The sequence below is a fragment of the Phasianus colchicus genome, chromosome Z, assembly GCF_987193195.1.
Source record: "Phasianus colchicus chromosome Z, bPhaCol1.hap1.1, whole genome shotgun sequence".
NCBI classification, from domain to species: Eukaryota; Metazoa; Chordata; class Aves; order Galliformes; family Phasianidae; genus Phasianus; species Phasianus colchicus.
Genome location: NC_143476.1, coordinates 8,217,637 through 8,232,577, shown reverse-complemented (window position 1 = coordinate 8,232,577; position 14,941 = coordinate 8,217,637). Strand labels below are relative to the sequence as shown.

At 48.6% G+C, this 14,941-nt stretch overlaps 1 protein-coding gene across 1 annotated transcript; it reads right to left on the bottom strand.

The window, feature by feature from the left end:
* On the bottom strand, window positions 1-3,854 carry LOC149912402 (rho GTPase-activating protein 32-like). The gene is made up of 5 exons (XM_090130801.1): window positions 3,843-3,854; window positions 1,537-1,659; window positions 1,278-1,355; window positions 900-981; window positions 1-420 (listed from the first exon to the last, which is right to left on the bottom strand). Exons 1-5 carry the CDS (start codon window positions 3,852-3,854, stop codon window positions 158-160), a joined length of 558 nt encoding a protein of 185 aa, XP_089986927.1. The 3' UTR covers window positions 1-157.
* Between the last annotated feature and the right edge of the window lie 11,087 nt (window positions 3,855-14,941).

The window sequence follows — 14,941 nt, the reverse complement described above, 5'->3', positions numbered from 1 at the left end:
CTGAAGAACACGTGCCAGCCGTCAGTGGAGCTCCTGATTCAATCCTGCTGCAGGCTGTGCTTCACATCCCATCCACTAAGCCCAGCCAGGCTTGGCTGAAGCAAATACAGATGTGCTTGTCTCTTAGGAGCATCCGCCTCACTTTATCCTTCAGCCATCAACTCCCATTACACGTGTCTCCACGGCTATCAGCCTGCCCCCTGCTAGATATGAGCTCCCTTTCATCTTCTTTAGATGCCCAGCAGAGGAAGATCTCAGGAATGGGCAGCTCCTTACCATCACGACCGGAGTGGAGAAGATGCTCTCCCAGGTCACCGCCAAACACCCTTTCCTTCTCCACCTCCCGCTCGGTCGGTTTCTTTGGGCGGGCCTTCACCAAGGAACGAAAGAAGGTGAGGATCTTGCTGCGTTTCTTGGCCACTGCACAACAAAAGGAAGAAACCAGGTCATTTCAGGTCTGGCTCCGTTGGATGAGGCCGAGCACAGCACATTCTACAGAGCACGTCAGAACGGGAAGAACATTACCAACCAGTACATACAAAAAGGGATTTTCCCCATGCCTGGAGGAGCCCAAGGCCAGGTTGGATGGGGCCCTGGGCAGCCTGATCTAGTCTCACATTAAATGTGGGGGCTGGGAGACCATCCTGAGGCAGGAGGGTTGGAGCATGATGTTCCCTGAGGTCCCTTCCATCCCAAGCCATTCTATGAAGATTCTATAGTTTCCCCAAGTCCAGTCATAAACACAGGAGGATTGGGCCAAATCTCTGCCCCATGGTGTGCATGAAGGATCATCAACCCAGAGGACAATGTGGGATGCATAAAGGAGGTATTAAACATGGAACACACCCCAAAAAAGACTTCATTTTGCTTCCCCACACTATCAAATGTAACATCCGTACCTGGCTTTGGCACTGAGTTGATGAGTGCCTCAGGAATGTTCTTATTAATGAGTTCCACACACTCCCCTGGGAAAAATCCAACCTGTAACAAGAAGAGAGGCCAACTATTGCATGCAGCACTTCTCAGATCTGAACTGTTAAACCAAAAGCCACATAACATTTCCCTCGGAACGTGCTTGCCTGACGTTCCATAAGACTATCCAGCAGAAAATGGCCATAGTTCACAGCATAAAGGTAATAATTTTTCAACATTAACAGCCAAAGGCAAGGTCCTCTGACACCGACACAGGGAAACTGTTTATGTCCATTAGGCATCCTATGCAGGCAGAGCAGCTCTAAGCTGAGAGTTGCACTCTCCAGTCTGAAGCTTGTGCCTACCTGGAAGCCGAGCTTGCCTCTCCACCAGGGGGTCAGCTCCTTTGGTGGCATGTCGATGACACACACGATGTCTCCGACCTGCAAGAGATTGCAACGTCAATCCCAGCTTCAGCACGGCTGGGAGGAAAGCACAGCTCAAATGACTGCATTCTTCTGCACTGCCAAACATGGCCGAGCATGAGAGCACTTGCACCAGTGCAGCTCTGAAGGCATTTGCCATTGTAAAATTGAACAACAAGGAACGCCTTGAACTGCTTACCTCAAAGGAGAGTTCATCCGCTGCCTGGGCAACGTGTCTCTTAATAGCATGGGCAGCAGCAATAGCTGGAACATTCACGGGTGCCACCTCATGGTCCAGCAGGGGCTTCCCCTTGTTCTCAGCCTGAAACAGAGAGCACAGGCCACGGTGAGGAGCTGGGAACCAACAAGGAGGACTTCAAGGTGAGGAGCACATCTGCAGAGAAAGCTGCAGGAAATGCACTCGGTCCTTATCATGGGCACTTCAGAAGGAACTGCAAGTCTAATAACGGCTGTTTCTCTCCCTGGTGTGCAGCAGGCACACGCCAGCAAAGATGCATCTCTCCCCACCCAGACTAATCAGCAATGGCACTGACGCAGACAGGTGGCCTTGTGCATTTTGCCCCCACCTTTCCTGCGCTCTTTGTGCAGGAAGGCTGACTGTTTCAGATGCTAGGAGACCAGGAAGAGGGAAACCAAAGCTACGGCTGCAGTTACAAGGTGCAAACAGTGCCATTGCAAGCACCAAGCAGCTCTCTTGAGCAGTCCAACCAACAGCGAGGCCAAACAGAGCAGAGAATGATTGTTGTTTCTGCAGCCATTTCAAGGGAAAAGTCAGTAGAGGACAAACCCCACAGCCGAGATGGCTCTGGTACTTTCATAAACTTGCCACGCTTGCACTGCTGTCTTGCCACAGAGGAGCTCTCTTGGAAAGCAGGAGAGCACATCTGCGGCTCACTCTGCTGGCTGCAGTCAGGGAACAAAGACCAATCAGAGCTTCATACTCTACCTCTGTCCATGCCAGGTCAGGCCCACAGCTGATCTCGCTGCACGCCACAGCCATCAGCATAGGTGTGACAAGCTGGAACTGAAAAGAAACACACTTTTATTTTCTCTGTTCACATCTCTGCTGTGCTCCCTACAGCTGTCGGGCACACTCACACAGCCCAAGCACGCCTGCTGGTGTCCCTGGTGATGCTGTGCAGCTCTGCACAAGCTGGGGCTGGGACTCTTTGCCTAAGGGATTGGTTTCCTGTAGACCAGCTGGTCACAGCACCACAGACAGCATCCTTCTGAGGGCTGAGCTGCAGAGCACGTGGAGAAAACCCACACGTGACCAGCGTCCCATCAAAGCTGGATGAGGCTGTGTTACTAAACACGGGGCGTCACGGGCTGCTAAAGCATGTGGGGGGACAAACCATGGCAGGTACCTGGCAAGAGATCAGAACGAGGGAGACAAATCTCACGAATCCGCAGCCTTTCCTTGTCACTTTGCTCTGATCTTCCACGAGCAAAAGCTGCAGCAGGGAAGCAGGCAGAGGGTGGAGAGAGGAGAGAGAAAGAGCAGGTCAGTTTGCTTCCACGGTTTAGCAAAGACTATGAGGGAAAAACCAAAATCTGCCCTCCCTCAACTTAAAACTTAAGTTTTCAACTTAAAACCATTTCCCCTTGTCCTGCTGTTATCTACCCTTTCAAAGAGTTGATTCCCCTCCTCTTTTAAGGCTCCCTTGAGGTATTGAAGGCTGCAGTGAGGTCACCCCAGTGCCTTTTTTTTCTCCAGGCTGAACAAGCCCAGCTCCCTCAGCCTGTCTTTGCAGGGGAGGTGCTCCTGTCCCCTGATCATCTCTGTGGCTCGCCTCTGGACCCTCTCCAACAGCTCCCTGTCTTTCTGGACACTGTACTGCAGCTGGGGCCTCACAAGAGCAGAGCAGGGGGGGACGATCACCTCCCTGTCCCTCATGGCCATCCCTCTGCTGATGGAGAGAATGTGATCCTATGAGCTCCGCCAGCCAGCAGTTCTCAGCACTCACTGTCCCCCCATCTCTCCCACACTGTCTCAGCTTACCTACAAGGTGCTGCACAGGACGGTGTGAAGACAAAGGGACGCAGTCGGTGCACAAGTGCAACAAGCGAGCTGCTCAGTCAGAGCTCCAGCGCTCCAATGAAGGGACGCAGCACGCACTGCTCCTCCCCTCATTCTAGCCCTTATGACATCACTGAGGGCCACCAGGCTGCTCCACCACGACGGACAGGGTGGGGAGGCAAGACCAGTCACAAGGGCAGAAGATTCCAACAGCCCAGCCCAACGTTCTGGAATCAGGGGCTGCTTGGAATTCTACCCCAGCCAAATCCTGGAGAAGCTGGCACGGGGTCGTCATGACCAAAGCGCAGGACCTGGCGCTTGCTCTTGTTGAGCCTCGCACAACTGGCCTCAGTGCATCCCTCTGGAGGGCCTTCCTGCCCTCAGCCAGATGGACGCTTCCTCCCAGCAGCGTACCTTGCAGTGCTGGGCCCATGTCAAATCCACACTAGAGTGGGTTTTGTTACATTCAAGGGCATGTTGCCGCACCAATCTATCTCACCTGTAAGGAAATAAAGGAGGAGATGGGAGAAACACAGAACTGCTGCCAGACTGCTTTATCCCTTTCTCAGCCCAACTTCCCTTGCCTCATCCCCTACCCCAACTCCTGGATGATGCCCACGGGCTGATAGTTGGATCTCAAGTCCATAGGACTCCTTTCACAGGACTCCATCAAAAAGGCTGTCACACTTGTTCCGTACACTCACACTGACCCAGCAGTGGTATCACAGTCACTTAACACACACACAACAACCAAACCCCGAGCATGCACATCCCTTCCTGCGTGACTGCAGCCCACAGCTCCCCTTCACACCTCCGTGGATCTCTGGTGTTTTACACTGATGCAGCCTTGCTGCAGCTCCGTGGCTGTCACACAAGGCCTGCAGGACCTCTTTCTCTGCAAACCCCGTCTGCAGGCATTGGTTCACGAGGTTCACCTCCTGCCCTCCTGAGCAAAAACAAGCACTAAGAACAAGAGCAAAGCACACTGGACTCGACCTGGCCCGATCCCCAACCCTCAGTCCTGTCAGTCGTACCCTGGTGTGGAGACTCATCCCCAAAGCCTGGCTGGACATCAGCACAGGCATCCTTCTTCAAACGCCGCATCCAAGCAGCAAGGGATCAAAGCGTTGGCACAGCTGAAACAGAAATGCTGTGTGAGTTTCCTGTTAGCACTGAGCAGGAACAAATCTACCGCTGAGCAGCAGGATGTGAGACAAGCAGCAGAAGACACCCAACCTGCAGAACCAGCTCGTTTGGGGTCGGTCCAGATGTTTGTCTGCTCCCTTCCCTGGCCCAGGCCAAGCTTGTGAGCTGCTCCTCCTTTGTGCAGGGGGAAATGGTGGAGATGCCATGTGGTGGCTATGCACAGCATGCCTTGCACTTGCTTTTCCTCTCTCCATCTGCCATTAGCAAACAGCATCTCCAGCCTCCAGAGATCACTGAGTCCAACCCCTGCACAACAGTGAAAAAAAAGATATGATAAGGGGTACTTAAAGCACAGCATCTGTAATCAGACCATACTCCTGCACTGTGAAGACTTCCATGAGTATTCCTGCAGAGTGCATCACTTAGTCTCTCCTAAGCCTTGTGTTCATGGTTTTCCTGTAAGAGCTTGTCTAAACACTGCCTATAATCGTGGTTATGCTAGAAGCATTTGGATTTATTGATCCTCAGTGTGATTTCAATAACAAATGCAGATGTTTTTTTGTTAGGGACAGCTTTCAATTTCTCAACTGAAATTTCAATATTGCATTAGGTGTTGACAACCACGGGGCTGCAGTACAGAGAATTACAGGAAGATTAATTTCTCCATCTCCATGCTCCTAGACATTTATGATTACAGTGATGTAGTTATAGACAAAATTGCAAGATACCAAAGCTAGAATAACCTCTTGGTGCAGCAGGATGTCTGGAGCCCAAGTGCAGAGTCTCAGTGTTCCAAAGCCTTGAAGAGGTGCACCGTATGTGCTGGGGCTGATGACACAGACACTGGAGCAAGGCCAGTGTGATGTTAGAAACTTGACCAGCAGCTGATCTGTTGTCAGCCATTTCTGGACACAAACGGGATCTGGTCGACTTAGGACATGACCTTTGGGCTGGAGAGCAACTCCCCGAGGAATCACACAGCCACTGCAGACCGTTGGCAAGAACCCCATACCAAAACAGCTCATCTGCAATCAGTTTTTAATCTGTGCAGCAGTGATTGGAACAGGCGCACGCTCTCTGCAATTGCAGGAATGCTCACAAGTGGAATGTACATCACCTGTGTGCTCCAGCTCTTCTGTGTGCATGCTAGGAGCAGTGATCCCCCTGCACCCAGGGCTGCAATAAAGTCCTGTGGGCTTTCTAACCTGCCCACCAGCAGCCCAGGCTGCCCAGAGCCACATCCAGCCTGGCCTTGGATGCCTGCAGGGATGGGGCATCCACAGCCTCCTTGGGCAACCTGTTCCAGTGCCTCACCACCCTCTGGCTGAAAAACTTCCTCCTCACATCCAACCTCAACCTCAACACCCCCCGTCTCAGTTTAAAGCCATTCCCCACTTGTCCCATCACCATCCACCCTCCAAAACAAAACACCTCGGCTGTTCAACACTGAAAGAGCAAAATAACCCACAGCTCTTACTTCCACTGTATGCATTTAATTCCAAACTTAAGGTCACAGGTTAATCACTCAGGTGATCCTTCCTGACAGAAGAACTACTCGTAGTGATGTGTAGGAGTAAGGAACAGTTTGAAAAGGTCATGGACATATCAGAACTTGCAGCATTTATCTTAATAGATGCCTACATTGCAAAGCATTTTGTAAAACACACGTTACAAGTACTGTGCATTGGATTACACTATATCAAACTCTAAGTAACAATACAGGTTGCTTTTAAATCTACACTTACATGTTTTCTTCTAACTCCTTGATAAAATTCCTGACTGCCTTCAGTTTTACAGCCAAAGCAGTGTTTGAGCTGGTAATGTACTCTTGAACAGCACTGTTGCCTTTAACATTTGTATGTTTAGATCTGAAAAGAGAATTTGGTCATTATTTCATGATGAGAGAATCTTATATGACAAAACAGAATTACAAAAATCTGACAATACTGTAAAATGCCACTGTAAGAATGTGGCTTTGATTTTTTTTTCTTTTTCTTTCTTTCTTTTTTTTTTTTTTTAAATGGTGAGTGTACCATTAATTCAAGACAAGAATTTTGTTTGTAAGTCGATCTCTATAACTGTTCTTGGCATCATTCTGTAGGATGAACTAGATACATGGAATTTGGCACTGGCTCCCCAGGGCAGTGGTTTGGCACTGAGCTGACAAAGGCCAAAGAGCATTTGCACAATGCTCTCAGACACAGGGCTTGACCCATAGGAGGTCCGGTGTGGAACCAGGAGGTGGAATACATGATCCTCGAGGTCCCTTCCAAATACAGATATTCCATGATCCTCTAATACTGTTATTCCCAAGTCCTGTACACAGTGCTCAGATGCTTAATTGAAAGGTTCCATGAAACAGTGAGGTATCTATGTCCCTTTACCACCCAGTTATTCAATTTGCCACATGGATCTTTCATCCAGTCACATTAAAAAACCCCTCAAAGTATTTCCTTCAGTCTTCCATTCTGATAGAGCTTTCTGGAGCAAATAAAGAGTTGCAACTCAGAATGTCCACACCTCCCTTCCTGCACCCTGCATACTTTTTTCATTGCACTGTGATTACGTACCATTCTATTGTCACCCTCATTCTGTCATTATCTAGGCAGCTTACTGACATTAAATTTTCCAGCAACAGATGCCCTCAAGTACAATTCCAGTCTGAAGTGTGTTCCACCTGATGACAACTGGGAATGTCTTTCTCTCACCATTAGAACCATTGCACCTCTGACTAAACACATAGCTAATCACCACTGAAAACCTAGGTGCAATTTCTGCAGTGCACAGACCAACTACGTGTTGATTAACATTCAGAGAGATTGTGCAGGTGTCCTTTTAGGAACTGGCCTACAGTATGCTAAGAGGGATGGATGTGGGGACATTAGGATAACGTGCCCTCTGCCTTTTAAGACAGCCCCAGCAGAGCAGGTCAGCAGGCTGAAGAGCTGAGTGGGTCACCAGTGCTCAGAGACTTCACTCGGCCATCTGAAAGTTGAGGGACTTCAGCCCAAGCTGCCCTTTTCCATGCAGGCAAGGAGGCCAAGAGAAGGTGGATCGGCACGGTTCTGGTGCAGACAGGGGCTGCAGTGTGAGCAGGCCTACACAGACAAGGCTGTGCCCACACAGAGTGACAGCAGCTTTCGCTGTGAGCAGATTCCCAGGGGGCCTGAGCCATGGCAGTTCTTGATGGCAGCATGTTCCAATCAGCCCTGGAAGTCTTCTCTGGACGTCTGTCGCATTCTGGAATCCACACTGAGGACGCAGTCGCTGTGTCAGAGCAGCTGGCAGAGTCACGGGGAACCGTGACGTAGTTGGCCCAGGGAGCAACAACAAGGCCTGCACTGCTCAGCCAGCCCAGGCCAAAGGGGAGCACGAGAGAGAGCAGAGGAGAGAGGGGGGGAAAGAGGGCCAGGAAGGAAAGGCCTGTGCCTGAATGGACGTGTAGCAGCAGCTGCTGACAGCAAACTCGGTGATGGCAGGGGCACAGCAGAGCAGTGCAATGCTGGCAGCTTCCTGTGTCTTTCACACAGGCACTGCAGACATGGCCAGCACTGGGAGATCAGCAGAACTGCTGCACACCTCTGCCAGCCCAGGCCAGAGGAGTGCAGAACAGTGAGCTGCTGCTGAGGGGAGAGAGGATGGCCTGAGAGCTGAGCTGAGAGGCAGGGCTGGCTGTGTTACAGCAGCCTCTGTGTCCTCCTCCTGTGTCTGTGAGGGCCAGAGGGCCAGAAGAGAACATGCCCAGACAACGAAGCCCTGCTGTCCTCTGCTGCTCAGCTGGAGAGATGTTCCGCCTTCCTGAAGGACGCTGATCCAAAGGGAAGGAATCAAAGGAAGTCCAGGCTGGCTGTCCTTGTGGGCATCAGCTGCTGGCAGCTGCATTGCTGCTGCCATGAGCAAGGCAAAGCAGGTAAATGATTGCTTTTCCTTGTTTGACATAGGAGCTCTTGACTTGAAAGCTAGAGGGATGCAATAGAAAGAGCTGCAACCTCTGCCAGACATGGCAAAGGTGAGTGGGATGTTGTTTCAATTGCTGCTGATGTCAGGAAGGACTGTAAGGATGGAAAGGCTGGTGTTTGCCATGGGCAGGGAAACACATCTGGTTTTCATTTTCTCTTTGTGTCCAGAAAAAGAGCAGAGTGTGCCCTCACTTTGGACCCATCCTGCCCTCTGCTGCTCAGAGGGAGAAATGTCCAAGCTTCTAGAAGGAAATCAGGACAAAGACATGTAATGAAAATAAGTCCAGGCTGGCTGTCCTTGTGGGCATCAGCTGCTGGCAGCTGCCTCTGTGCTGCCATGGGCAGGGCACAGCACACACAGTGTTTGCAGTTCCCTGTGTGACACTGGCCCTGGTGACCTGACAGCCATAGGGAGACAACAGAAAGAGCTGCCTCCCTCTGCCAGATGAGGCAAAGGTGAGAATCCCAGAATCACAGCATGGCCCGGCTTGGAAAGGAGCTCAAGGTTCATGAATCTCCAACCCTTGGCTCTCCAAGGGTGCACAGGGGGCTTTGTTCTCCCTGTGGTGCAGCTTCAGTGCCAACTCACAGCTGAGCTGGTTGGCACACTGTGACAGCCTGCCGCTCTGAAGCTCTTGGGGCAGTGCTCAGTTCTTTCTGAAGTACTCTGGAAATGCTGCTTCTCCTTCACCAAGTCTGTTTCCAGACAGACGTCTTTTTCTCCTCTGTACACACAAACAGTATCTTGTAACTCCCTGGCACAGTGCTCAGAAGTGATACTTCTGGAAGCACGTCAGAGAAAAGTGGCCTTGTCCCAGTGGACTTTCAGAGCAGATGAGAACAAGTCTTGGTTGACGGCTTTCTTCTGCTTCTGGAACTGCACAGGCAGGTTGTGTGTTGTCATACTTTATGCCAAAGTGCCAAATTGAAGCAGTTTCTGCAACTTCTTTTTTTCATACTTGTCACTCTTTGCTATTTCTGAGACCTTAACTTAGTCATTTTTAATGTGCTCTCATCTAAACTCCTGTGTCCTCCAGTGTCAGTGTTGTATGAATCAGGACTGTGGGATTTCATCAGTGAAAGGATTCTGCTCTAATGACTGTCATTCTAAAGCTGATATTGTTTCTGCCGCATCAGGCTTGCATGAAGCTTCTTTGATCAACAGGGAAATCAGAAAAATTGCTTTTCCTATTGCAGTTTCCTTTTAACTAGTGATGAAAGCTGTCAGTTTATTTTTGGCACCAGAAATCCTGGGATGCAACCAGGTTAGATAAGAAGTGAAACTGAGTCAACAGTAAAGGAACATAGATGAGATAGCATCACACAGCTCTGGAAAAGAGGTTCCAGCTCTGTGTCTACCTACACCTTCAGGAGATGAAAAGTACTGGCTTACTGAGGTGTCCTGGGTTGCAGGCTCTGTTAATCTCCATTTCTGGAAGAGCTGCTTGCAATAAATACCTTGTAAGGTGAATGAGCTTGATAGAAGTAGGGTGTGAAAGAGATGGATTTGCTGTTTCCCCGAAGGTGCAGGAGTATTGCTGTGCCTACAGTCAGTAAACAAGGCAGAAATCACTGTGTTCCTCAGAATGAAAAGCAAAAGAATAAAAATCTTTTTGGGAGTGACAGCACGCCTGAATGAAGCACAAATCTAAACATTTAAAATAAGGGCTAGTGTCAAAGGGACTTGCAGTATTTCTCGTGAAGAAATATTTGATGCTTCTTTAGGAAAGTCATCATAACAAAAGTGTACTGATGTCTTTGCTGAGGATTTCCTTGGTTCCAGCCTGAAGGTGTGCGCAGGCATGAGCAGGCAGTGCTGAGCTGCAGGTGAGTGCCTGTGTCCCACAGCAGGAAACCCGTGGATGTCTTCAGGGGTTTGAAATGGGCAGAGCTGTGAAACCTGTAGGCTTTCACTGAAATTGTCCTCTGCTTATTTTGTAATCTTAGTTTCACCAATGCTTTCCAATATTATTTTCGTATGAGTGCAGATACATGGGATAGGATTTAAAGTTTTTATGGTGCTGCTGTATAATTTTCTGTAGTCATCATAAGCCAATAAAAAAAATAAATGGTAATCAGGCAATCTATTAACAACCTGTGGCACGTGTCAAAACAATGAAATTCCTTGCAGGAAGACAATATTGCCATATAATAATGTGGCTATCCAAAACTGTTAATTATACTTGATGAGCTGGAGATAATCCTGAAATGCGGGACTTTGATCTTAGCCAAGAATAATAAAACTTATTATCATTCTTAAATTGGCAGCTGCTATAAAAAGCCTGTGTCTTATTTCCCTTTTGGTAACACTGGCTAAATCAGAGAAACTGATAAAAGAATTTCATGATTGCAGCTTAGGGATTCTTTCCCACTTGACCAGAAGTAATCTATGTCCAAAAATATCTGTAAATACTTTTTCTATATTATTTGCCCAGATGTATTGATATTTGAGATGAATGGCAAAAACATTTTGCGTACATAGATAAGCAATGCAAATTTCCTGGATTGTTTTAGAGAAAAAAGCTCTGGTTATCAGATGGTTTCCATGCAGAAATAAGATTTACAGAAAAATTCTCATTATTATTATTCATGCATGAATAAGTTCAAAAAAGAGATGTGGGGGATGTTGTTTCAATTCCAGGTGATTGTAGGAAGGACTGTCAGGATGGAAAGGCTAGTGTCTGCATGGGCAAAGAAACACTTCTGGTTTTCATGTTCCCTTTGTCTTTGAGTGCAAGAGGCCATGAGGAGAGTGTGCCCTAAACTTGGACCCTTTTTGACCATTGCAGCAGAGATGGAGAAGTGTTCAACCTTCTAGAAGGACTTCAGGACAAAGATATGTAATGAAAATAAGTCCAGGTTGGCTGTCCTTGTGTGCATTAGCTGCTCGCATCTGCATAGTTGTTGCTATGGGAATGGCAGAAAAGCTGGAATGTTGCATTTCCTTGTGTGACACAAACAGAAGGTGAATTCAAAGCAAGAGGGGTATATTAGAAAGAGCAACACCTTGACAGCTAGAGGGATGTAATAGAAAGAGCTGCAACCTCTGCCAGACATGGCAAAGGTGAGTGGGATGTTGTTTCAATTAGTGCTGATGGCAGGAAGGACTGTAAGGTTGGAAAGGCTGGTGTTTGCCATGGTCAGGGAAACACATTTGCTTTTCATTTTGTCTTAATCATTCAGTGCTAGATAAATAGAAAGGGTGTGCCCTCACCTAGGAACTCTCCTGCCCTCTTCTGCTGCGACGGAGAAATGTTCCAGCTTGTCGAAGGACATCAGGACAAGGATAGGTAATGAAAATAAGTCCAGGCTGGCTGTCCCTGTGGGCATCAGCTGCTGGCATCTGCATTGCTGCTGCCATGAGCATGGCAAAGCAGGTAAAAGATTGCTTTTCCTTGTGTGACACAGGAGCTCTTGACTTGACAGCTAGAGGGATGCAATAGAAAGAGCTGCAACCTCTGCCAGACATGGCAAAATTGAGTGGGATGCTGTTTCAATTAGTGCTGCTGCTGTCAGGAAGGACTGTAAGGATGAAAAGGCTGGTGTTTGCCATGGGCTGGGAAACACATCTGGTTTTCATTTTCTCTTTCTCTTTGAGTGCCAGATAAACAGTGGAGAGTGTACCCTCACCTTGGACCCATCCTGCCCTCTTCTTCTGAGATGGAGAATTGTTCCAGCTTCTAGAAGGACATCAGGACAAAGATATGTAATGAAAATAAGTCCAGGCTGGCTGTCCCTGTGGGCATCAGCTGCAGGCATCTGCATTGCTGCTGCCATGAGCATGGCATAGCAGGTAAAAGGTTGCTTTTCCTTGTGTGACACAGGAGCTCTTGACTTGAAAGCAAGAGGGATGCAGTAGAAAGAGCTGCAACCTCTGGCAGACATGGCAAAGGTGAGTGGGATGTTGTTTCAGTTGCTGCCAATGTCAGGAAGGACTGTAAGGATGGAATGGCTGGTGTTTGCCATGGGCAGGGAAACACATCTGGTTTTCATTTTCTCTTTCTTATTGAGTGCAGAAAAAGAGGAGTGTGTGCCTGCAACTTGGACCCCTGCTGCCCTCTTCTGCTGAGATGGTGAAATGTTCCAGCTTGTAGAAGGACATCAGGACAAAGATATGTAATGTAAATAAGTCCAGGCTGGCTGTCCTTGTGGGCATCAGCTGCTGGCATCTGCATTGCTGCTGCCATGAGCATGGCAAAGCAGGTAAAAGGTTCTTTTCCTTGTGTGACACAGGAGCTCTTGACTTGAAAGCGAGAGGGATGCAATACAAAGAGCTGCAACCTCTGCCAGACATGGCAAAGGTGAGTGGGATGTTGTTTCAATTAGTGCTGATGTCAGGAAGACTTTAAGGATGGAAAGTCTGGTGTTTGCCATGGGCAGGGAAACACATCTGGTTTTCATTTTCTCTTTCTCTTTGAGTGCCAGATAAAGAGCAGAGTGTGCCCTAACCTTGGAACACTCCTGCCCTCTTCTGCTGAGATGGAGAAATGTTCCAGCTTGTAGAAGGACATCAGGACAAAGATATGTAATGAAAATAAGTCCAGGCTGGCTGTCCTTGTGTGCATCAGCTGCTGGCATCTGCATTGCTGCTGCCATGAGCATGGCAAAGCAGGTAAAAGGTTCTTTTCCTTGTGTGACACAGGAGCTCTTGACTTGAAAGCTAGAGGGATGCAATAGAAAGACCTCCAAGCTGTGCCAGACATGGCAAACGTGAGTGGGATGTTGTTTCAGTTGCTGCCGATGTCAGGAAGGACTGTAAGGATGGAAAGGCTGGTGTTTGCCATGGGCTGGGAAACACATCTGGTTTTCATTTTCTCTTTCTCTTTGAGTGCCAGATAAACAGGGGAGAGTGTGCCCTCACCTTGGACCCATCCTGCCATCTTCTGCTGAGATGGAGAAATCTTCCAGCTTGTAGAAGGACATCAGGACAAAGATATGGAATGAAAATAAGTGCAGGCTGGCTGTACTTGTGCGCATCAGCTGCTGGCATCTGCACTGCTGCTGCCATGAGCATGGCAAAGCAGGTAAAAGATTGCTTTTCCTTGTGTGACACAGGAGCTCTTGACCTGAAAGCTAGAGGGATGCAATAGAAAGAGCTGCAACCTCTGCCTGACATGGCAAAGGTGAGTGGGATGTTGTTTCAGTTGCTGCCAACGTCAGGAAGGACTGTAAGAATGGAAAGTCTCGGGTTTGCCATGGGCAGGGAAACACATCTGGTTTTCATTTTCTCTTTCTCTTTGAGTGCCAGATAAACAGGGGAGAGTGTGCCCTCACCTTGGACCCATCCTGCCCTCTTCTGCTAAGATGGTGAAATGTTCCAGCTTGTAGAAGGACATCAGGACAAAGATATGTAATGAAAATAAGTCCAGGCTGGTTGTCCCTGTGGGCATCAGCTGCAGGCATCTGCATTGCTGCTGCCATGAGCATGGCAAAGCAGGTAAAAGGTTGCTTTTCCTTGTGTGACACAGGAGCTCTTGACTTGACAGCTAGAGGGATGCAATAGAAAGAGCTGCAACCTCTGCCAGACATGGCAATGGTGAGTGGGATTTTGTTTCAATTAGTGCTGATGACATGAAGACTGTAAGGATGGAAAGGCTGGTGTTTGCCATGGGCAGGGAAACACATCTGGTTTTCATTTTCTCTTTCTCTTTGAGTGCCAGATAAACAGGGGAGAGTGTGCCCTCACCTTGGAACCATCCTGCCCTCTTCTGCTGAGATGGAGAAATGTTCCAGCTTCTAGAAGGACATCAGGACAAAGATATGGAATGGAAATAAGTCCAGGCTGGCTGTCCTTGTGGGCATCAGCTGCTGGCATCTGCATTGCTGCTGCCATGAGCATGGCAAAGCAGGTAAAAGATTGCTTTTCCTTGTGTGACACAGGAGCTCTTGACTTGAAAGCTAGAGGGATGCAATAGAAAGAGCTGCAACCTCTGCCAGACATGGCAAAGGTGAGAGGGATGTTGTTTCAATTAGTGCTGATGTCAGGAGGACTGTAAGGATGGAATGGCTGGTGTTTGCCATGGGTAGGGAAACACATCTGGTTTTCATCTTCTCTTTGTCTTTGTGTGCCAGAAAAAGAGGAGAGTGTGCCCTAACCTTGGACCCCTCCTGCCCTCTTCTGCTGAGCTGGAGAAATGTTCCAGCTTCTAGAAAGACATCAGGACAAAGATATGTAATGAAAATAAGTCCAGGCTGGCTGTCCTTGTGTGCATCAGCTGCTGGCATCTGCATTGCTGCTGCCATGAGCATGGCAAAGGAGGTAAAAGATTGCTTTTCCTTGTGTGACACAGGAGCTCTTGACTTGAAAGCTAGAGGAATGCAATACAAAGAGCTGCAACCTCTGCCAGACATGGCAAAGGTGAGTGGGATGTTGTTTCCATGAGTGCTGATGTCAGGAAGGACTGTGAGGATGGAAAGGCTGGTGTTTGCCTTGGGCAGGGAAACACATCTGGTTTTCA